Here is a 24,487-nt window from a genome sequence, read left to right on the forward strand (position 1 = left end):
ACATCTGAGCATGGCTGGTATTTGTCAAGGTCCTTCACTAAAGACCAGAATGATCACTGGGATTGAACCTAACTTGCTCGTAGTCTGAGGGGGAAGCAAATACAACAAAATTATTTCCCAATGCAAATCAAACACAGCACATCTAATCCAGGCCACATGCTGAGCAGCACACGTGGGACACAGAGAGCAAAGGGTCCCACCTGGGGGAAATTCTCTGCCCAGTGGGAGTGGGTGGAAGATGGCCCTTCTCTCCCTATTAGTTAGGTCGTAGCCGAGCTGCTGTAACAAAGAGGCCCCACAATATAGTGGCTCAAACAAGTCTTCTGACTAATTAGGAGCATACGCCAAAGTTTTATTTCAGGTTTGCCATGAGGAAAGCAGCTATGACCAGGCTGGGTCAAAGAAACCTTTTATAGGAAAGAGAATAGTTAGATATTTTTTGGCCAGATGCAAGAGCAAAAGAATGTCTGATTTCAGGTCATTAGCACCCTGTATAACTGACCGCTAAGTGGATAGGAAGCTTGCTTCCTAGAAGTCTTACTTGAATTAAAGTTTATTAGAATGTTGCTTAAGCGTTTTTGTCAAGAATGCCAGGGTCTTCCCAGAGGAGCTTGTGAATTACAACACGTGCAAAAAGTTATGTCTCAAACCAGAATCGGTCCAAGTTTTCTTTATCACAAGATGGAATTTTATTTCTCTTCAGATAACAGTCTGGAGGTATGCGGTCCTCTTGGTTGAAGCTGGCTTATGCGCACCATATTCATGTTTTAGTCCTCAAGAAGGAGGAAAGATGGGGTGATGCAGAAGTGGCATTCCTCACTTCCACTGTGTTTTGTCAGCAAGTAGTTGGTCTCCTAATTGCAAGGGAGACTGGGAAATTCAGTCTCTATCTGCACAACCAAATGCATAAAACTGTGGCAGGGGTGGGGTATCACTAAAAGGAAGAAGGGAGAATATGGTACAGTTAGCAATTATAAAGGCCTAATTCACACCTGAGGCTCTGAACCCTTCTCTCTGCTTCCTGCCACAAACAGTTTACCAGTCGATTTTTGGGTCTTTTTAATTGAGGAAATATATGGAACAACCAGTCCATATTGGTCCAAGAGGACAGAGGCTCCAAGGTGTAGCTTATATGATGTGTTTGAAGCTACCAAGAAGAGATTTCCAGTTTTGTCAGGTTGGAGAATGCATTACTGAAGGTGAAATGAAAAAAAAACTGAAGCAATTATTAACTTCAGGGAAAACAAAACTGTGTTCAATAAAGAAACATAAACTTAGTATACTATATGGCTGAGCTGTGAATATTATATATAAAGGCATAATAATATAAATGCTAAAAATGATTTTAACCAAATGGGGACTATAATTACATTGGAAGGATGAGGACCGGATGTGTGTGTGGGAGAGGGGGACAAGGGTACAAGGAAATTAAATTTTCATTTTTTTATATTACAAAGTAAGAACAAAAACAGAAAAATCAAGAAATAGCTGTATTAACACGTTATTTAGAACCTTACTGTTTAAAAAAATGATCCATGGACCAGCAGCATCAGCATCACCTGGGAACTTATTAGACATGCAGAATCTTGGACCCCACCCTAGACCAGCTGAATCAGAACCTGTATGTTAACAAGACCCCAGGTGATTCACATGCTCCTTAAAGTCTGAGAAACCCTGATTTAGCAAGCGAATGGCAAACAGAAGGAACAGCTGAAAGAGCTCAATTCACTGCCTCTAGGAGTAAAAAGTATGATAGGGGCCTGCTAATGTTTTATGCAAGCCCTGTAGCTTCTTCTGAGTATTAAACTATGTGGAAGATTTACGTCACTGAAAAAAAAGTAAATCATGTGCATGATTTAAAATACTAGCAATACAAAATGGAATGCGAAGGCTTCCTCTAGAGAACCCCGGGCTGCTCCCCTTTACCTTGTCAACAGTTTCTAGAGAATCCCCTCAGAACATTTCTCTGCTCTTTCAACCTATGTGTGTATAAATATCCTGTTTATTTCTTACAGATAAGAACACATGCAATGTGATATGCTGCGTCTTGCTATTTTCACTCAGCAATATCTTGGAGATTGTTCCAAACGAGCGCATATAGATCCACTATTTATACACTATTACAGGATAACCAACTGATGGGAAATTTGGTTGTTTGCAGACTTGTTACAGACACTGGTGCAAAAGCATTTTGTAACTGCAGTACAGTGCGGAGTTAAGGGCACAGGCCCTGGACATAGATGCCTGGGACTGACAATCCGGGGCTGCTGCTAAGGCCAGTTATTTCATGTGCCTCAGTTTCTATAGTTGTGAAATGGGGATGAAAATAAGTAACCTCTGAAGGTTATTGGGAGGAATGTGTTCAAGAGATGTCTATTGCGCACCTACTAGGTACCAGGGACTATTTTAGATACGAGGGATTCAGTAATGAACAAAACAGATAAAATCCCTGCCCTTGTGGAGCTTATATTCTAATGGTGCGAGACAGATAATAAACAAGGTAAATTAATAAAATATATGATGATAAGTGCTAAGGAAGTAGAGCAAGGAAGAAGGATGGAGTGGGAGGCTCGCAATTTTAGATAAGGTGGTCGTGGATGGTCTCACTCATAAAGTGATGCTTGAGTGACACAAGAGATGAGTGGTGAGTTACATTAATACCTGAGGGGAGAAGATCAGGGATAGGGAACTCACTATTTTCCAAGACAGCTGCTGGCAATGGGAAGGGCCCCTGTGCCTTCACCTACCAGCCCTATGTCTGTCCTTGGGGACCCGTACAAAAGAAGTGGAATGCCTCTTCTGCGAGCAGCAGCCCTTCCCTCAGTGAGACAGCTGCTGTGCCACATGACCCTGTGTTGTGACGGAGCTGCCCAAAGAACTCCAGTGGCACCAGCCACAGCTGAAGAAGCCTGGTGGCCTAGTGAAGGAACTGGATACCCGGCCCAGTGGGATCAGTCCCTGGCACCAGGGGACTGTGTCCAGGCCTGGATCCTTCTTCTCAGTGGAATATGGCAGGGAGGAGGAACCCGCGAGTGAGGGCAGAGAATGCTGTCTGTGGGTCTATATGTTGGGTGAGCTCAGCGTGGCAAAGATAAGCTTTGTGGGTGGGTAGCTGTGTGCGGATGTCAGCCAGGCAGGTCTTAGATCTGCGAGAGCAGCCCCTTAGGCCTTATGATCTCTGCTTCTGAAACCAAGTAAGATCAGTTCCAGAATTTCTCTGTAGGTCTCTTTAGGATAACAATCTAAATACAAGAGGAAGAAGAGTTTGCTCTGAGGCAGTGGAGAGCAGGGGTGCTGTTGAATTTAAGACGTGTTTATTTGGGATGACTTTGGAGCAGATCTGATGAAGTGGTGGGAGGGCTTAAGCCCTTTAAGCCACCCAACCTTTAGCATCACCATTGCCCCAGGGTCATGTGTCTTTTTCATTCCTCCAGCCTCGAAGTCTACCTCTAGCACCACCTACAGGCAGAGGCTACCACAACCCTCCCCCGCCTCGCCACGCCACTACCCCCCACCCCCCCCCCCCCCACCCCCGCCCACGGCCCCCACTCTACCGCCAAATCGAGTATAGTGGTACCTGACACCAGGGCATTTCAAATTTGGAGGAATGGATGGGTAACTCAATAGGCTTTCAAAAATCTAAATCTGGATCGTCACTTACTGGATGTCTCACTCGTTGAAAGCATAGGAAACAACAGATGGATCAAAGATTTCAAAGTTAAAAATAAAACTATAAAAGAATTAGAAGAAAATATGAATACAGTTTAAAAAATAAACTCAGTGGGAAAGTGTTTTCTAGGTGAGAAACCAAGCTCAGAAATCACAAATTTGACTATAAAAAAATTAAAATTTTTCTATACAGCAAAAACTACCACAAACAAAACCCCTAGAAATGGCCAACTATTTTTAAAGTGTAGAATACAAATGATGGATAAAGGCTAATATCCTTAATATTAAATCAGCTCTTATAAGTCAGAAAGAAAAGGACCACAAAACCAATAGAACAAAGAGGAGAGATCATGAACTGGCAGTTTCAAAATAACCAGAAACAGCCAATAAGTATGTGGGGAAAGATAGATAATTCAAGTAGTCTTGTTCCTAAAGGGTCTTTGCACTTCCTGTTCCTTTGTCTAGAATGTTCTTCCCCCAACTAGCAACATAGTTTGCCACCCAGTTCTTTCAGGTTTGTGTCACTCAAGTGTCACTGTATAGCCAGCCTAAGGGCTATAAATGGCCAGGAGCCTGAATTATAGAATATTGCAGGTGGGAAGGCCCCTGCAAGGTCATTTGGGGCACGGGTCCCCTCTGCCACAGTGACATAAAGCTGGCAGGGACCAGGCTTTGTCAGCAGGTTAAGGGTTTTGATTTGATCATCAGAGCAATCAGAGGTCAATCAGGGACATAATCACATTTGTGATTTGAAAAGCTCCCTCTGGCTATTGGGGGGCAGAGTGGTGGTGGGGAGCCAATGCAGGAGATGGTACAGTGGACTGGGCTAAAGGTGGTGGTGGCCTGGAGCAGACTGGTAGCAGTGGGAGTGGGAGTGGGAGAAGTGGATGAACTAGAAAGATATTTTGAGGGTGGATCTCGGGCCTTGGCGAGACTTGAGGAAGAGGGAGGTGTTGAGGATGACTTCTAGGCTCTGGCTTGCATATCTAGACTGCTGGTTTTGCCAGTCATTGGAATAGGGAATGCCAAGAGGGGCTGGTGCAGAGGGTCACGAGAGTGAGCTTGGCCTGGTGGTCCAGGGGCCTTGGAAACGTCCAGGTGGAATTGTGGAACAGGAAGCTGGATGTACAGAAATGAAGCTTGAAGGTGAGGTTTGGGAAGATGGTGATTAAAGTCAAGGGAGTAGGCGACATCAACTAGGGTTAGTGTGGAATGAGGGGAAAGAAGGTGTAGGACCCCATCTTGGGGAACCCCCATATTTAATTGCCACCTAGAAGGAGATGAGCCAGTAAAGGGAATGGAGAAAGGGAAGCCGATGTCACAGAGTCAGCTTTTCAAGAAGGAGAGAGGGAGAGTCAACGATGCGGAATGCTGCTGAGGGGATGAGAGGAAGACTTAGAACAAGTCCACTGGACTTAACTTTGATGCCAGAGGCAACCTGAATGCCGTGTTTCTCAACCCTGGCACTGTGGACATTTGAGTTGGATGATTCTGTGCTGGGAGGCTGTCCTGTGCTTTGAAGGATGTTTAGCAGCATCCCTGACTAGATGCTAGCAGGACCCCACATCCCAGTTGTGACAACCAAAATCATTTCCCGATATTACCTAATGTCTCTTGGAGGGCAAAATCGCCCCCAGTTGAGAACTGCTGCCCTGGCAGTAGGCGTGCAAATGGAGGCAGTGACATTAGGTAGTTGTTTCCAGAGTTTGCTTGTGGAAAAGGGAAATAAGGAAGTGTATGGAGAGGGCAAGTGAGAGTTACTTTACTAATTTTTTCAGAAGGAAGAACTTTGAGAATGTATAAATAATGATGAAGTGTCAAACTTTTGAATTTTTTTTGCCACTCTTTGATAGGTGAAAACAATCCTCTCATTATAGTTTTGATGGGCATTTCTTTTATTATGAATGAATTTGTCACCTTTTATTGGTCTAGGAGAAAATTTTTCTTTAGAAAATATCTCTTTAATTCTTTAACCCATTTCGCTATTGGTTAATTGGTCTTTTTCTTAATGATTTTAAGAACTCTATATATTGGGCAGAAGAGCCCTTTATTTATGATATGAGATATTTTTCCCTAGTTTGTCAGTTTTGACTCTTGTGAGGCGAAAGACAGGCCCTTGTGTACATTTCAGATAGATTGTGCATATTCATACAATTCTTGTGATTGACAATTTATCTTATCTGTCAAAATTACAAATGCATTTATCCTTTGACTCAGCAGTCTCACTTCTGGGAATTTATGCTACAGAGCTACTTGGCATGGATGAAAGAGTGTGTGTGTGTGGTGTGTTGGTTGTTGTTCCTGTTGACTTTTTTCTCACAAGACTGGAAATAGCCCAAGAGGCCACCAACAGGGGACTGATTAAATAAACTCTGGTACATGTGTAAAATGGAATATTTTGCTGCTACAAAAAAATGAAAAAAGTTTATATGTACTGTAATGGAAACATTGCTAGGATAAACTGTTAAGTGAAAAAAAAACCAAGAGGAGGAAGAGTATATTTAGTGTACCATCTTTTGTGTAAGACATGGGGGAAATGGGAAATATGGAAATGTATTTGTATTTGCATAAAAACACACTGAGGAAAAAAGTAAAAAGTGGTTACCACAAAGGGGTTGGAGCATGGGGAGAATGGGGAACGTGATGACAAATGTAACTTTATTCTTGCTTTTAGTTATTTTTCTTTAAATTGGTGAATTATTCTAAAAGATTAATGGGATGGATTCCAGTTGGGAGAAAATATGGAGAAGTTCTCAGAGAGGTGGGAGGGGCTGGGACTCAAGGCACAGGTGTAAGTAAGTGTAAAGGAGTTGCTTCAGTTTTTTCAACCATAAAATGAGGGTTCTTGAGCTAGCCATGAAAAGCACCTAGCATTGATTTTTGTCCAATGTAACTCTCGCCCCTTCTCTGAGGTCCAGGGCAGGCTAGGCAAGGATGCTGGCCTTGGGAACAGGCCTTGTCCACAACTCTTATCCACGTGTCCTCCAAGAGCATCCTGGGAGGGCAGTCAACAGTCAGTAGAGGGCCTGAGCCAGTTCAGAGCCTCACGGCAGGAGAGGAAGAAACACTGGGAGTGAACCAGGGGAGGGGAGGCTGAAGGCCCACAGCCATCACTTTGTGAGTCAACCCACAGCTTTCTTCAGCTCCGCCAAGCCCACAATGAGGACAGATTGGCCCTAAATTTAGGTGAAAAGCAGCCTTAGAGGGAGCTTTGAGAAGCAAAACGCACAACAGCAGCCATCAGCATGTTAAGCCCCTTGCTTCACAAAGGAGAAAACTGAGTCTCAGAAAGGGCAGGGGGTTATTTACCCAGAGATGCACTGCTAGGCAGGCCCGGCTCCTGCTAGCAAATATATGTTATGGAGTGGTGTTCACCCCCCTCGATTCATATTTTGAAGTCTTGAACCCCAGCACCTCAGAATGTCAATGTACTTGGAGATGGTGTCTTTAAAGAAGTAAATCAAGTAAAATGAGGTCATTAGGGTGGGCCTTAATCTGACGTGATTGGTGTCCTATAAGGAGAGGAGGTTAGGAAACAGATATATAGAGGGGAGATCATGTGAAGACAGGGAGAAGACAGCCATTTATAAGCCAAGGAGAGCGACCTGCTGACACCTTGATCTCGGATTTCTAGCCTCCAGAATAGTGAGAAAATACATTTTGTCATTTAAGCCACCCAGCCTGTGGCACTCTGTTATGGCACCGCAAACAGACCAATATAGTGCATTTCCCATTCACATTAAATAAGTGTGGAGGCAAACAGTGCAAGATGATATGGCCATGGCACATAGACTCAGGCTCCACTTTCTCTCCCACCTTCTATTTTCAAGGTCACTTCTTGGACAAAGATGGCTGCTGGAGCTGCCTTATATCATACAGCAACAGGAAGAAAGGGCAAAGAGTAGATCTCTCCCTTTTAAGTCTACTTCCTGTAAGTCCCACAGAGCAATTTTGCTCACATCTTATTGGCTACTTCTTAGTCACATGATCATACTTTGCCCAAGGGAGTCTGTGCAATATGCCTAGCTAAAAACAAGGGTTCATTCCTAAGGAACAAGGGGAGAATGGATGCTGGGGGGAGGCAACCAGACTCTCTGCCATAGAGTATGACCTCAGTCCACGCCCTCAAGGGTGCATAAAGAACTTTCTTTATGTTTTCCGTAACTCAGCAAGATTTCTATTTCAAGCCAGGATGGCACTTTCACCCTTTTATATGAATGTGTCTAATTCCTGGGTGGCTTTGAAGTGCCCAGCTATGGTGGGCAGTGTCTATCCTGCAGTCCTCTGTCCATATAGGTGTGCCCAAGACAGCAGCCCTCAGCCATCTGCCCCTGACCTTCAACTTGCACAGGCCACCTTATTTCTGTCTGTGCAGCTCTTTGGCCTCTTCTGGACCAACCTCAAGGCTCAGGGATTGTTCTGTTGCTCCCACACCTGCTGGGAACCAGGCTACTCTATAAAGCATTCTTTCCATCTGCTCTTGGGTTTCTCAAATCTCTCTCTGGAGTTTTGCCATTCTCCTACAAGAAGTAAGGTTCAGGGTCTTGCCTTCAGAGACTTCACAAACTCTATTTTTTATTATCTCTCTCCTGCTTCTTTCTTTTCCCCTGAACCTCAGGAGACTATTCCTGATCTGAAGGTGATAAGCCTATTTTTGGTCTTTATGTTTCTACAATAAGAATGTAAGCTATTGGGACACAGGTCAGACTCTTGGCTTTTTCTGCTTCCCACCCTCTCATATTCCTCTCTTGAGGTGACAAGCACATATTTCGGCTTGACAGTAGGGGAGAAAAAAGAAAATATAAGAAAATTGAAAAGAACATAGGTAAATCGTCCCAAAATATTATCCTGCTATATTGATTATAAACTTTCCTGTGGTTGACATTATTTGGCATTCCTTACCTAATTTTCTCTTCTGCCACTGTACAGTCTAGAAAAGCTAAAAGTTACCTTTCCTACCCTCTCTTACAGGTTAGGGAAGCTGTATTTCTGAGTTCTGGTTAATAAGATAGGAGCAGGAGGCTGCTCAAAGTTTTCAGAAAGGTTTCACTTTATCCAAATGAGGAGCAAGGTGTGGTTGGCAACATGTTTCTCCCTCTGCTTTCTACTTAGAATGTGAACACAATGCCTGGAGCTGCAGCAGCCATCTTGCTACCATGAGAGCAAAGCTAAGTGAATCAGAGGTCCCATGGCACCATTGAGCAGCTGAGTCTCCACAACATTATTTATTTACTTTTTTTTTTAGGCGAAGCAACCCTTGGTTGACCTCACAGATTGCAAGGACCCTGTCAGCTTACAATTCCTTATTTTTTAAAAAATTTTTATGCCTATAGCACCTGGTCTTCCTAGGTAGTTTCCCATCCAAGTACTAACCAGGTCCGACCCTGCTTAGCTTCTGAGATCAGACAGGATTGGGCTTGTTCAGGGTAGCATGGCTGTAGACTACTTACTGTCTATTAAGCAAGAAAAATGAGTCCTCATTTTTAAGTCTTTATTACTTGCTGCTGAAAGCATTTCTAATGTATACTATCACTTTATCTAAATTAGAAGTGGGTTTCTATTTATTGTTACAAACTATGCCCAGAGAGTAACAATATCTTGAATTCTGAACCATATATGTGCCAGACAGTTCCTAACTATCCTCCATCTTGCTAAGCCCAGGCTCAGCCACCAGTTTTGTCCTGGTGGTCCCCAGGCCAGGCTCTATTTTTCAAAGTGAGTCACATAGGTAAGGTAATGCTATTCAAGGATATTCAGCAGAAAATCTTGGCTCTTCAAGCAGGCTGGAGGATGGAGGAGGTAGTCCAGCAACCATTGTCAATCTTGGGACCTACTACATCTCCTTTGCTCCCTTTCTGGGCAGCAAAGGCCTTCATTTACTGAAATGTTTGAGGGAAATTCAGACCTGTCTACTATAGCATGTGTCATAATATGTTGGGCAGGTTCCTGACTATTCCAAGGGAAGGTGCTTGCCTGAGGTATCCCTTTCTGTGAGAAGTCCCCTCTGTATCCTCCCTTAGCTGAAATCACCATGGCCTGAAAATGGAAGGGTGACAGAGCACAGATATGGTCGGTATGTGGGGCATCTACGCCATCCAGGACTTCAAGCCAGATTCTACACAGCTCAAAAGTGATGGCCCAAGCAGTTCCGGTTGGAGAATAAATTCTAGAACTCTTTCCAGAACAGTTCAGGAAGAAAATCTTTCTTTCCTTTTGAGTTATTCCTGAGACACTGATAGCCTGGAGCAGCCAGGGTCTACCACTAGGGGAGAGAGCTTGGATAAGAGCAAAGCAAAAACTAAGAAACAGAGAGACCAAGTCCCAAGAACTTGGTAGGAACCCCAGATCAAGCTGTGCCTGAAGGCCATCTACACCTAGACTTTTAATATATATATGTTCATTAAAGCCGATTTGAATTGCTTTTCTCTCATACAAACTAAAATGGTCCTGAGAAGTTCAGCCCATGACAAATAGTGTTGCATGTAGGCAGGTAGGCTGAGACCCAAGGTCCAAATTGCCTGCTGTCAGATTCAGTGCAATGCACTGATTGACCAGAGCCCGAATCTGAAGTGTCCTTGGAAGAATTTGTGTGCACACAGCTTCTCTTGATGTTTGAGCTCTGCCTTGTCTCTGAGGATTTCCCAGACCATTTGGTTCAGCCCAAAGTGTATCTCTCTGCTCTCCACATTTGTCTGTGCAGTGCACTTGGCACTGAAGTATGTACTATCACACCTGTTGTTGTCCTGAGCTGGTCTTTAAATCTGGGCCAACTCAGGCTGCACTTTAGCTTTTCTCTTTTGTTGTGAATTCTGGGCCAGGGACTGGCTCTTATTGATTCATTTTTCCAAACAGCTTAGGGCTCAGCACATGGATAGAATTTTCGGGTGGCATCATGGGACAATGGAAAGAACACTGGCTTTGAATCCTGGCTCCGCCAGTCACTAGCTGGGTGACCTTCATCCAGTTACTTAACTATTCTGAGCCTGGTGAGGGTTATTATAAAAGACACTCTGTGTCAGATATGGGGCTAGGAGCTGAAAATACAATGGTGAGTGTATTAGTCAAGATATACTTTGGTTGGTGGCAAGCAATAGTAGCAAAATAAACCCTGCTTATTTTTCATTTTGGCATACAGCTAAACTACATTTCTTAGTCTCCTTTGCAGTTGAGTGGGGCCATATGGCTAAGTCCTAGCCAATGGAATTTGGGGCAGAAGTGATATATCTTCCATTCCTAGCCAATGGAATTTGGGGCAGAATTGATATATCTTTCTCCTAAAGAACCTGCTGTGGAATGCTCCACAATTTCTCTTTTTCTGTTTGCCAGCAGACACATAAGATCTGATGACTCCAGGGATTTAAAGGAAGGGTGAGCCCCAAGATGGAAAAGGTCTGGGACCCTGAATGACTGTGTGGAGCAGAGCTCCTCTGCCAAATGACTGTGTGGAGCAGAGCTCCTCTGCTCCCCTGTGATTGTGACATGAACAAGAAATAAACTTATACTGTGTTAAGGTTGTTTGTTACAGCAGCATAGCCTACCCTGACATCAACTGTGACTGATGGAAATAAAAGTGAATTTCTTAGAAGGAAATGGGCTACTTGTGGAGTCAACAGGAGGCTTGGAGATGGGTAACTCTAGAGGTTAAGAGGGGGACTTATTACATAGAGTGACATGTATGCATCTAGAGCATAGTCTGACCATTTTATTGTTCCAGTTTTAGTATATGTGCTGCTGAAGTGAGCACTAGTCTGACCATTTTAATCTCTTTGTCTAAATATTCAAATTCCTGGTGGTGGAGTCCATCTGCTCTAGTTTTGGCCATGTGCTCCTCCCTTTGGCTAGAGAAAAGAAAACCTTTGATTTCAATCCCTTACTGTGAGAGGAAGAAAACCTCAAAAGAGATGGATGTTGGACAGCCTGAAAACAAATGCTCCTCCAAATGAGAACAATGCCTTCTCTCTTAGAACTCCAACCTGAGGGAGGCGCCAACTAATCCCATCCTCCCACAATACGATGCGATGACTTAAAATGTAACTTAGTATTATCTCTCACAGTTCTGCGGCTGGACTGGGCCTAGCTAGGTGTTTCTTACCTGGGGCCTCTCCTGTGGTTTCAGTCATATAGTCAGAGAGGTGCTGGGGCTGGAGTCTTCAGAAGTCATGACTGGCTCAATTGTCCAAGATGGCCTCTTCAATTACATGGCTGGCATCTCAGCTGGCCTAGCTGCAGCAGAAAGAGGCTAGTCAGGCAATACTCTTTCTCCACTTGGTCTTTCCATATGGCTATCTAGGACTTCCTCACAGCATGGCATTCTCAGGTAATCAGACTTCTTATATTGTGCCTGGCTTGCCTCAGAGGGAACATTCCAAGAAACCCAGGCAAAAACTGTAAAACTTTTTAAGATCTAACTTTGGAAGTCATGCTGTATTCCCTCCATTTCATTGGTCAGAAGTGCATTCACAGGGTCAGATTTGAGGACAGGAGACTACACAGGCTGTGAATACTGACAGACCTGATTCAGTGGTAGCTCACCTTTGTAGACCAACTACCACACATGATCATGTGTATCGGTCAGGAAAGGCCAGGTTATGCTACAGGAACACACCACCCCTAAATCTCAGTGCCTCAAAACAAAAGTTTATTTATTGCTCGTTCTTCTAGCTTGGTAGGGTCAGGGAGGTGTTCTGACCCATGTAGTCATTCCATCTCATGATGCCACAATCTCAACATGACAGCTCAGGATTCACTAAGGCAGGGGAGAGCAGAATCAGAGGGATTTGCACAGGCAAGGAAATGCTCTGGCCCAGAAGTGACACAAGTCACTTCTATTCAGTTGGCATTATCCTGCCCAACTGCAAGGAGTGGGGAAGTGTAATCCTCCCTTTTACTTAGAAGACAGCAGAGGCAGATATGGCTGAACATTAGAGGCCTCTCCCCCATTATGCTGTACTCATGGATAATTCCTGTTGTATGCCACCATTAGGTAAGTTTTCAGGGAAAATTTCTCCATTAATCATATTAATGGATGTTTATAAACAGCCTTTTATTCCACATGTGGGTGTCAGACCAGCCTGTTCCACATCTCTGCCCCTCTTACCAGTCTTAGGGTGGCCTCTTCTGTGTGTTCTCACTTATAAGACTTCTGTTCAGCTAGACTTCAGGCAACTCCCAATTATGGCTGTTCTGTAGTTTAGTTGTAATTTTGATGTGGTGAGAGGAGGCAAGGAAGGTCGCTCAGTAGGAGACATATGAGTTGGGCCTTTGGGTTGAGTAGGAATTTGAAAGGAAGGCAAAGGGATGAAGGAAAAAACATTCTAGATGGTGGAACGACAAAAGCATAGGCTCAGAGACATCAATGAGTCTGCCTTTTTTTCCAGAAGCCATGACGATTCTAGCTTGGTGAGTTGTAGAAGAGGAGCAGATGGAAAGGTGGGCTGGAACTAGGCTGGAAATAATAATTATTAATAACTAAAATTTATTAAAAATCTTTTAATGTACCAGGCATAGTACTACACACTCATGAGCATTACCACACTAATGTGCTCTGCTGGGTCTCTTCCATTTGGACCCGGAAGTCCTGTTCTCTTTCTCTACCCAGCCCTGTGCCCAGAAGGTTGGCTTCTATGAACTACATCACCAGTCTTCCTTGCTTTCTGGCTTCCGGTTGGGTTTGTCTAATGGGGAGCCCCATTTGGAGATAGAGGGAGGGAAGACAGTGAGTCAGAGTATTTACCTCATTGGCTTGCTCCCCGCAGGATCACCTTGGATGGCTGCTTCCTTCAGCGGCATTCACATGATTCCCTTGTCTGATTCTGGTAACTGTTCCTCCTCCTGCCCCTCCAGATGTAGGGATACTAATTGTCCTCGAACTAGACCTGGGTACTCTATTACCCTTTGTAGGGTTTCCTTACACACTGCCCTTTTTAAATAGCCCCCTTGTCAATTCTTCACATTCTAATTAGAGTTTCCTGATAAAATCTGACTGATACAGGTACCTACCTGACCAGGTAGGTACAAATATTGTTTTTATTTTATAGATAAGGAAACAGGTACAGAGAGTTTGAGTGATGTGCTCAAGGCCACACAGCTGTGTAAGAGAAAAGGACTCAACCCAGAGCTTCTGGTCAAGATTGCAGAGTAGGTAAATGCTGTGCTTGCCTCCTCTCACCACATCAAAATTACAACTAAACTACAGAACAGCCATAATTGGGAGTTGCCTGAAGTCTAGCTGAACAGAAGTCCTACAAGTGGGAACACACAGAAGAGGCCACCCCAAGACTAGTAGGAGGAGCAGAGACGTGGAACAGGCTGGTCCAACACCTGCGTGTGGCAGTTGAGAATCAGGAGGGATATCTCAGCTGCGGAGGACTCCCTGGAGAAGCAAGGGGTCCCAGTCCCACACCTGGCTCCCAAGCCCAGGGTTCTGGTGCCCGGAAGAGAAGTCCCCACAACCTCTGGCTGTAAAAAATCAGTGGAGAACGTGGCTGGGTGAGACAGAGGGCAGCTCCTCTTAGGGTGCCCGCACACAGACTTACTTGCTGACTGACTCACTCGCTCTGAGCTCCAATGCTGGCGCAGCAGCTTGAAAGGCACTGAGACATTCAAGGAGGAACTAAATTGGCTTCAGGGCAAGGGCTGGAGGGGCGACTTTCTCCCAGACAGATGTGCTGGCAGAGGACATTGTTCCTTTGTTGAGCCTTCCCCTTCCTGGTGTATTGATGCAGGCAGCCACCATATCTGGGTCTCTATCAACCTGGCTAACACTGGTCGCCCTGCTCTGCTGATTCCCTGAGACCCTGCCTCGCTCAACTTGCAGGCCCACTTAAGACACTTCCACTGGCTTTTCCATACAAATGGCTTGTCTTGGTTCATAATGTTCTTTCCTAAAATCTCTCCAAGGTTCACAAAACCCAAACAAGCAGCATCTGGCCACTGTATGCCCTGTACTTCTTGTTGAGAAGCCTGAGCCCGGCACTAGTGGCAGCTGGCCTCGGTTTGTGGCTTGGCGTCTCAAGGCACCTCCAAGGCCAGAATGAGTGGTGCTCATCTGTAGATTCCTTGGTGGCTTGTGCCAGGTGGACCCAGGCAGGGCACAGGCTGAACTTGGCTGAACTTGGCCTGTGGTGGGGCCCCTCCCAGGAGTCCCCAGGCCAGCACACTCAGCGGCCACTCTGATCAAGCCGGAGCACTACCTGAGGCTGTATCCGAGGACAATGCACACAAAGGGCAGGCAGCAGAGCCTTGCTAAAGCAAATCCTACTTTGTAGGGTCAGTCCCTATATAACAGCTCCTCTGCTGTAGTCATGGCCAGTCTTCACAAACAATCAATTTGAGGGTCAGTCCCTCATTGACATACAAGCAGCAACTAAGGCTCAAGAACAACAGGAGAGCACACACAACCCAACCCATACAAGGGACACACCTGAAACACCTGGCTTAGGTGACCAGGGAGACTGCGCCACTGGACCCCACAGGATACCTATTACAGAAGGCTATGCTACTAAGACTGGGAGACATAGCAGCTCTATCCAATTCATAGAAACAAACACAGGGAGGCAGCCAAAATGAGGAGACAAAGAAACATGTACCACATGAAAGAACAGAACAAAGGTCCGAAAAAGAACTAAACAAAATGGAGACAAACAATCTACCAGATGCAGAGTTCAAAACTCTGGTTATATGGATGGTTAATGAACTTAGGGGAAGAGTAGATGAACTCAGTGAGAACTTTAACAAAGAGATAGAAAACATAAAAAAGATCCAGTCAGAAATGAAGAATACAATAACTGAAATGAAGATAACATTAAAGAGAATCAACAGTAGATTAGATGCAGAAGACTGAATCCACGATTTAAAAGATAAGGTAGAAAACACCCAATTGGAGGAGTAATAAGGAAAAAGAGTTCCACCTCCAAAATGAGGATAGTTTAAGGGGTCTCTGGGACAACATCACGCGTACCAACATTCACATCATAGGGGTACCAGATGGAGAAGAGAGAGAACGAGGAATTGAAAACCTATTTGAAGAAATAATGACAGAAAACTTTCCCAACCTGGAAAAGCAGAGAATCCCAAACAAGATGAACCCAAAAGGCTCATACCAAGACACATCGTAATTAAAACGACAAAGGTTAAAGACAAAGAGAGAATCTTAAAAGCAGCAAGAGAAAAGCAATTAGTTACCTACAAAAGAAATCCCATAAGACTATATGCTGATTTTTCAATAGAAACTTTGCATGCCAGAAAGGATTGGCACTAATTCAGTGATGAAAATCGAAGACCTACAACCAAGATTACTCTACCCAGCAAAGCTTTCATTTAGAATCAAAAGACAGATAAAGAGCTTCCTAGATAAGAAAAAGCTAAAGGAGTTCATCAACACCAAATCAGTATTACAGGAAATCTTGGCAATAACTACATATCTATCAACAATGATTTCAAATGAAAAAGGATTAAGTGCTCCAGTCAGAAGATAGGTGGTTGAATGGATAAGAAAACAAGACCCTCATATATGCTGCCTCAAGAGACTCACTTCAGAGCAAAAGACTGAAAGTAAAGAGATGGAAAACAATAATTCATGAAAATGGAAATGAAAAGAAAAATCTGGGGTAGTAATAATTATATCAGACAAAGGCTATAATAAGAGACAAAGAGGGACCCAGTAGTCCTACTTCTGGGTATTTGTCCAAAGAAACCCAAAATACTGCTTTGAAGGGAAATGTGCATTCATATATTCCTTGCATTATTTATAATAGCCAAGATATGGAGGCAACGTGGGTGTCCATCAGTGGATGAATGGATAAAGAAGAGGTGGTACATATATACATTGGACTATTACTCAGCTATAAATAAATAATAAATAAATAAAACAAAATCTTGCCATCCGCGACAACATGGATGGACCTAGAGGGTACTGTGCTGAGTTGTGTAAGTCAGACAGAGAAAGACAAAAGCCATATGATTTCACTTACATGTGGAATCTAAGAAACAAAATAAAACAGAAACAAACTCATGGATACAGAGAACATTTTGAGGGTTTCCAGATGGGAGGGGAGTTAGGACAGTGGGTGAAAGAGGGGAAGGGATTAAGAAGTACAAATTGGTAGTTACAAAATAGTCATGAGGATGTAAAGTATAAAATAAGGAATATAGTCAATATTGTAACAAATATGTATGGTGTCAGATGGGTACTAGATTTATCGGGGTGATCCATCATAAGTTATATAAATGTCTAATCGCTACAGTGTACACCCGAAAACTAATATAATATTGTATGCCAACTATAATTGAAAAATAAAAAAAAATTTTAAAAATTCATATTGAATAATACTGTTATTCTTATGCCCGTTGAGAAACCAACAAGATTCCTCATCTGCAAATGGAAGAATTCTCCAGATTCTGATAGCCTTGCAGAGCTGTGGTGCGGGCTTAGAGAGGTTTTGGCTATTAAAAGAACTATTCTGGAGCTGGGGGTAGAGTATATGACCAAGGTCCAGCCAATCAGAGCATCTCATTCTCTCTGGTCACAGTGATTGGTTCAGGAGTGATCCAATCGAAGTCAATGAGATTATTTTCCTGGAATGTTTGTAGAACAGGCATGATCTCTTCTCTATCAGAATTCAACCTGGGAGAGGATAAAGCCTAGATATGCTAGAGACCACCATGTGAATAAAAGACCACCCTCCCGCCCCGCCCCAATTGAGGAAGCATAACCAAGAAATGGAGAGAAATTGAGTTCTGTGATATCATTTCAGACCCATGTCTGAAATCCACACAACCTTTTGGATGATTCTCTTACCTGAGATGATATAGTCCCTTTTTCCCTTATGATAGAGTTCCAGCTTTAGAGTCTCAACCTTGTTGCAGTGGAAAGAGTCTTGGTACAATAGAAGACAGCTTGGAGTGGAAAGAGGAGTAGGGACTCTGCAGCATTCAGGTGAACTTCTGTTGTTCTGTGAAGACTCAACTGAATTACTATCTTTGTTTAGCCTTCCAGTTACTGCCCCCTGCCCCGTACTTAGTTGCTCCCTCCCCACTTGTGTGCTTAGGTCTGTACACATCTCTGTTATAGCACCTCTCTCACTGTGCTGTAATTGTTTGGGTGGTTATTTCTACCACGAGGCAGTACACAATCTGCTTGAATCTTATTCATTTGGAACACTTAGTTTTTGCAAAAAGGCCTGGCACAAAATTGATACTAACTCATTGAAAGTTTGTTGGGCAAATAACTAAATGAATGAGACTGAGGCAGTAGCAATAGGAATAGGCAGGAGGAGATGGATGGGGGACATTCCTGCAGTGCCAACAAAAAGTAATAGCAGCCTTAAATGTTTTTTTGGAATAGACAGGCTTGAAATTAATATTAATAACAAAATGTTATTTAGTTGACTTGGACAAAGTCCCTGGAGTAAAATTAATAATAGCTGTGATTTATTGTATGCCTTATGTGCTAGGTGTTTTGTGTGTACATTAAATTTAATTTTCACTCCAGCCTGGCAATGGAGATATGGTAAACATGTGGTGACTCCACCAAATCCAGTTATTCTGGGAAATTGAAATCAACTCCAGGGGCTGATTCTCTAAGCCAATCATAGCAATTCCATCCTCCTCCACAGTAGCTAGTTCAGAGATGGGCAGGCCTGGGCCAATTAGGACCAGTAGTATAAAGCTTACTGCCATGAGAAAGGATGAGAGAAAAGGTGCTCTCTCTTGCTGGATGTGAATGGGGATGTTTGTGACCCTGGCTGTTCCTGGCAGCCATCTTAATGTGAAGGAGAGCAGAGCCAAGAAAATCCCGGAGAAATGGATCCAGGGCTCCCCATCACTCCCAGTCTGAAGCTGACCTCTCTCTGGATGTCCAGCTATGGGAGTTAAGTGAGCCAAAGGCAAACCTCTAATTCATTCTGAGTTGAGTTTCTGTTATTTCATCCAATTACACAGTGAAACCAAGACTTCGAAAGTAATGTGCTCAACACACCTCAGCACTGTAAGAGCTGAGATTCCACTCCCAATTGTTTCATCCAAAAGTCTTTCATCCACTAAACTGAGCCAAGAAAAGACAAGTCACTTGGCCTCAGTCCTGGGTTTTCTGATTATCTTCTGAGATGACTTTTCTTGTACTTTCATTTTCTACTGCTTAGAATATCCTATGCCTTCTCTCTTTGCCTAGCAAAGTACATTTCTTTCAGGCCACAGCTTAAATAAATGTCATTTCCTGACCACCTCCCTACCCCATGCTTTGAGATTAGCTTAGATCCCTTGGCTGTTAACTCTCATGGTGGTTTGTATTTCTCTTTCACACAGTTATCAAAATTATAACTAATTACTTATTGTATATTACTTTAAAAATAATGTCTCTTTCATAAGGACACAAGTGTGTTTTGCTCAGCACTGAATCTTCAGAACAGTGGTTGTCATTTAGTAGGCAACAGTAAATATTTGATGAAAGAATAAGTGAAAGTTTCCTGTAGTCATGAGTTATATTAACAGTTCTCTAAGTGTGGTCCGTGGACCTGCAGCATTGGCATCACCTGGGAACCTATTAGGAATGTAATTAGGTTCCACCTGAGATCTACTGAATTAGAAATTCTGGAAGTGGGGCTCAGATGGCAATCCGTGTTTCAACGGCCCTCCAGGTGATTCTGATTCACGCTGGTGTTTGAAAGCGCCTGGTTTATACAGATTTGCTCCTCTTTGCAGTCCTCAAACCCTAGTAGCACCTCTGCCACTAGGGACTTTTTCCTGTTTTTGTTTCTTAAAATCAACTTTCGTAAATAAGGAAAATGGGTTGGAGAGGAACAAGAACTCACCATATTCTTGGACATCTCAGAACCCAGATCCTCAGCAGTTGTTCCTTCGACTTTGATCACGCTGCCCACTACTCTTTCATGTGTTTACATTTCCCATTCCTCCCTTCAATTTTCTCTGAGCACATTGAGTGTTTGTTGTGTTCACAACACCCACAGTTTTTCTCATTTCTTACAATTAATTTATTCATTTGCTCTTGTTGCTTATCTGCCTCCTAAGGGCAGGGACTATAGCAATTTCGTTTATCGCCCTAGTCCTAGAACTCACAGCAGCGCCTGGGCCATAGTAGGGCTAAAATGTGGGTGCACTGAATGGATGTAAGCTTCACGAGGGCAGAGGCTGCGTGCCGCCGAATTCTAGCCAGGTGCTTGGCATGTTAAAGGCTCTTCCTCAAAATTTGCAGAATGAATGAGCCAACGAAACGAAAAAGAAAGCGCCCCTTTACCAAGATGACAGACCCGGCGCCCTTTACCAACATGGCCGCCGGCGCGCGTGGACAGGCGCGGGGCGGGGCATGAGGGGGCGGGGCTAGCGGGAGCCGTCAGGTGCGGCCCCGCCCTGCGTGCCCCCGCCCCTCGCTCGATTCCGGATTGGTCCGGTTCCAGCGCCGCAGCCCGGCGGCCGTGCCGTGGGGCTGCGCCGGGCGCTCGCCACTTCCGGCGCGTTGGAGCTGTTGGTTGGGGTTAGCCGCGCGGCGCGAGCGGGCGGCTTCAGGGTAGAAGCGCGTAGGGATGCTCCAGGGGCTGGCGGGGGCGGCGGCCGTGTGGGCTGAGGCGGCGAGGATAGCGCGGGTCTCCGGGCCTCTTCACTGAGCCGGTCCCTCCGGCTGCGCCGCCGAGGCCCCTCCAGCCTCCGCCCCTTCAGCCTCGCGGCTGGGCCCGCCTCTGCTTCTGAACGCGGAGGCCGGGGAGCCCCTGCCTGGGCCCGGAGCCTCCCCTCGGGGGTTGGGCCCGGGCAGGGGGCCCCGAGACGCTTCCCTCCTTACTGGCCTCTGAGCCCCATTTCCTGCTTTTTCAGCTTCCTTGAAGGGGGGGTTGTGGGTCTTGATGAATTGTTCCGGGGGTCCCCAATGAAGCAGGGGCCGCGTTCTTTTTAGAGGGTCCCCGCGGGGCCTGGGTGGGGAAGCGGTTCTTTGTGCATGGGCGGGGGACTTCCCGAGCCTGCCGGGACCATGACCTGACCTGTGCGAGCGGGACGTGTCGGAAGCCCGAGAGCCAGCTCACCTGAGCCGTCCCCTTCCCCTGCCAGCATGGTAAGTGGGGTCCGAGCCCCTTCCCTCCTAGGGTGCCTAGCCTGGGGTGGGAGCGGGCCCTGGGACTGCTGAGCCATCGCTTCTCCCTTGGGCGGGGAGAGGCGCGTGCCGAGCAGGGCAGCGACACATGCGTGCAGGGTTTGCAACCCCGGCTCTGCGCTCCCATCCCCCCAGGGATGTCTCAGGACTGGGAGGGACCTGGAAGCACAGCAGGCACAACCCTTGCATCTGGTGTCTTCCTCTCACGGTGTAGCTCATCATTACAGTAGCTATCATTTTTTGAGGGCTTGCTATGTGGCAGGCCCTGTGCCAAGTGATTGACATGTGCTATTTAGCACACCAGCCCTCTTCCGAAGTGGGGAGACTGAGGCACACAACCACAAATTACCCAGCTCAAGGTCACTCTTAATTGACAGTGGCACAACTTGAACCCAGGCAGTCTGACTTCAGAACTATTGGATGCAACACACAGAGCTGGTCGGGGTCTTGCTGTAGGTTTATATATGGGGAAACAGAGGGTTTGTAATTTGCAGAGGTCACTTACTTAGATAATAGCAGTCAGGAACGGTGCTATTCTTTTGAAACTGATGTTCTTTCTACTACATGCTCTGGCCTTTTCCCTGTAGTGCCTGGAAAACTATTCATCCTTGCAGATCCAGCTTAGAATCTGCCTCTGCCGAAGATACCTTCTGCATTTTCCACGTACTCCCTTAGATTTGTGTACTCACATCTATTTATTAAGCACTTGTCTTTTGTTATTGTAATGGTTTCTGAACCTTATCTATCTACTATTGAAGACTCAAGTCCCTTAGAAGTGAAATTGTCTGAACCTTTATGTGCCCTAGCTCTTGGCAGTAGTAAGCCATGGGGAGTGGTTGATGGCCCACCCTGTGTTTGAGCACCTTCGGTGACAGAAGTTTTCTTAAGGCTGCCCGTTTTACTCCTGCCAAGCTAGTGATTTAGTTGAGAAAGGGACGCAGTGTGACATCTTCTGTAATATAGATGTTCAGGCCAGTGGGATTTTCAGAACATTCGAGAGGCCTGTGGATGGTGTGTTCAGGTTCTGGGCATAGAAAGAAGACTTGAGGTGTAGCCCTTGTCTTATTGGGGTTACAACCAGTTGGTTAAAATACACTGTTAATGCCAAGCAGCACTGCGTAGTAGGTACTATATGTAGTATAGTGGCAGGTCAGCTAAGCTCTCTGAGTTCCAGTTTCCTCATCGTAAAATGTGGAGGTAGGAATTCTTTAATTAATAAAGATGAAAGTAGTACTGAGTATTTCTTCATTTATTCTTTCAAATAATATTTTTTAAACTGTAAAATACACATAATATGAAACTTAGCATTTTTAATCATTTTAAGTGTACAGTTTTGTAGCTTTAAGTGTGTTCACATTGTTGTGCATTCCATCCCCAGAACTTTTTTCATCTCGCAAAACAAATTGTGCCTGTTAAACACTCCCATTCCCTTCTTCCTGTCCCTTGGTGACCACTATTCTGGTTTCTGTCTCTATGAATTTGACTACTCTAGATACCTAATATAAGTGGAATCCTTATTTCACTTAGCTTCTTTCACTTAGCATAATGTCCTTGAGGTTCATCCATGTTGTAGCACATGTCAAAATATCCTTCCTTTTTAAGGCTGAATAGTACTCCATTGTGTTATTTTGTTTATCCATTTTGTTTATTCATTCAACTATTGGTGGACACCTGGGTTACTTACACCTTTTGCCTTTTGTGAGTAATGCTGCTGTGAATATGGGTGTACAAATCTTTCAGTGAATTTTAAATAGCTATTATATGCCAGGCTCTAGGGAATGTCAGGTAAACACAGACATATTCCTCCTCTCAGGGGGCTCTGGAACCCCTGGGTAGAATATACTGGTTATGCACTAAGCCAAACAACTTTGTATTCAGGTGTCATTTTTATTGGCTATCAGAAGAGCATTATGAAATGACCACCTTCGAGCAATTAATTGTAAAGTAGTAGTTGATTTTATAATCACTATGTACAGTTTTTTCTGAAGTAAGTTTTGAGTCACATATTTAAGCACAGTGGATACGAGATGAACAGGATGCTCTAATCATGTCTTTTTTGCATCACTGTCATCAGAGGTTCATCAGTAGCTGTACCAGGGTCAGGGTGTGGGCAGGGCAGGCTTTGTCCCCAAAATGCAAGGAAGCCATTGCCTGGTTTGTGTCTTAAAGGAAGAGGGTCTTTCCCTGGTATCACAGCTATTTATTCCAGGAACTTTTTTTCCCATCTATTTCTTACTGACTTAACATTTTTAATTCTAAGAGTATTAGTTGACATGTTTGACAGTGGATTAGTGATTACCAGAGGGAAGGGAGGAGGAGGAGAAGAGGTAGATAAAGGTAAAAGGGGTCAAATATTTGGTGACAGAAGGAAATCTAACTCTGGGTGGTGAACACAATGTGATATATATATGACTTACTGTTGAATGATACACTTGAAACTTATTTGATTTTGTTAATGTCACCCCCAATAATTTTTAATTAAACCCAGCTTCCCATTTACCAGCTTGAAAAAAAGTGTTAGTTGACATGTTTGAGCCTTTGTAATGACTTCTTTTTAAAACTTCAACTCTAGTAAGACAAAAATGTTATAATATGATAAAACTACCATTTATATAGTATCTGCTGTAAGCTAGCTGTTTTCCATGTATTCATTTTTCAAGTCATTCAGTATCGGTTAACCACACCCACCCTGCAAGGTTATATTATTGTCATTACTACCGTAGGAGGAGTTGAACAGACCTGTTGTACGATATCTGTCTAACAAGCATTTGGACCCAAGGTGCTCTACACCAACGCCTGTGCTCTTTGCAGTACATATACTGTCTCATGTGGAAGATGATTGGTGATGTCATCCAACTGAATTTGTTTGGTTCTGAGATAGATAGTGATGGGGGCTAGGGATTATTGGAATTCCTTTAAACTGTCCTACCAGGAGGAGAGATTTTGACCTTCAGATTTAAAAATAATTAAAAAAGATTTGTAGTTGCAGTACCAGAATTACTAGAACAGCTATTGGGCAGCTACATTTGATTAAATCATCACTTTGGGTTGAATTCCCACGAGTTCTTAAGTGTTGTAACATCTTAGAGGTTCCCACCACTTCTTTGAAAACTTATTACTTAAATGCTTATTATGGAAATTTTGTGCAAACTTGAGTCTTTGCTTAAATTTTTTTAGATGCTCAGAAAATTGCTTTGGTTAGAAAGGCTTCTCATTTTTGAATGTCACCCTCTGCGAGTGGTCTGTAATGTAGGCAAAACCAGACCTTATATTTGGCAACTCAAATGGTGTGTCTGTCATTCATTTGTCCATCAACAGTGTAGCATTGTGCACCATGTGGTGGGAGTTTTGAAGAAGCCATGGTGGTGTAGGGAGGTGGCAGGGAAAGGTTCAGCAGTACTCAGAGGCTCTGTAGTCAGTCACGTAATTAGAGGTGGACTGGGAGACAGGTTAAAAAATATCAAGAAGTGACTTTAACAGCTTTTGAAAAAATTAGTACCTGACCTGGTTCAAGTGATGAAATTATCTGGTAGACAAAAAACTCAATGTGATATAAAGAAGTAATTCTCTACTGTAGGTCAGAGCTTTCTAGTGCCTCAGTTTATTCATGTATGAAATAATATACTGACTTCCTGAATCAAGCTTAAAAATCCTGGTTACTATGGATATAATATAATAATATAATAGTTGATATTTATAGGGCTTAGCATATGCCAGGCA

The 24,487-nt window shown here is 44.1% G+C and overlaps 1 protein-coding gene, 1 long non-coding RNA gene and 1 pseudogene across 3 annotated transcripts in view; 1 reads left to right on the top strand and 2 right to left on the bottom strand.

The window, feature by feature from the left end:
* Positions 1 to 448: 448 nt before the first annotated feature.
* LOC111730995 lies at positions 449 to 19,952 on the bottom strand. Its single transcript, XR_002776907.1, has 4 exons — positions 19,479 to 19,952; positions 17,468 to 17,621; positions 11,762 to 11,892; positions 449 to 934 (listed from the first exon to the last, which is right to left on the bottom strand). It is a non-coding gene; the product is annotated as an uncharacterized LOC111730995 (long non-coding RNA).
* Positions 8,994 to 9,112, bottom strand: LOC111731022 (annotated as a pseudogene).
* A 168-nt stretch (positions 19,953 to 20,120) lies between the features above and the next one.
* The window catches only part of XPO6 (exportin 6), a 97,964-nt gene continuing 93,597 nt past the window's right edge, over positions 20,121 to 24,487 (top strand). Inside the window, exon 1 of one of the 2 annotated variants that reach the window (XM_011378805.2) lies at positions 20,121 to 20,728. In XM_011378805.2, the coding sequence (XP_011377107.1) occupies positions 20,726 to 20,728 (3 nt within the window). In that variant the 5' untranslated portion in view covers positions 20,121 to 20,725. The remainder of the gene's footprint in view (positions 20,729 to 24,487) is intronic. The other variant, XM_023522500.1, reaches the window with a different exon arrangement.

Source organism: Pteropus vampyrus, unplaced genomic scaffold, assembly GCF_000151845.1.
Source record: "Pteropus vampyrus isolate Shadow unplaced genomic scaffold, Pvam_2.0 Scaffold347, whole genome shotgun sequence".
Classification (NCBI taxonomy): Eukaryota; Metazoa; Chordata; class Mammalia; order Chiroptera; family Pteropodidae; genus Pteropus; species Pteropus vampyrus.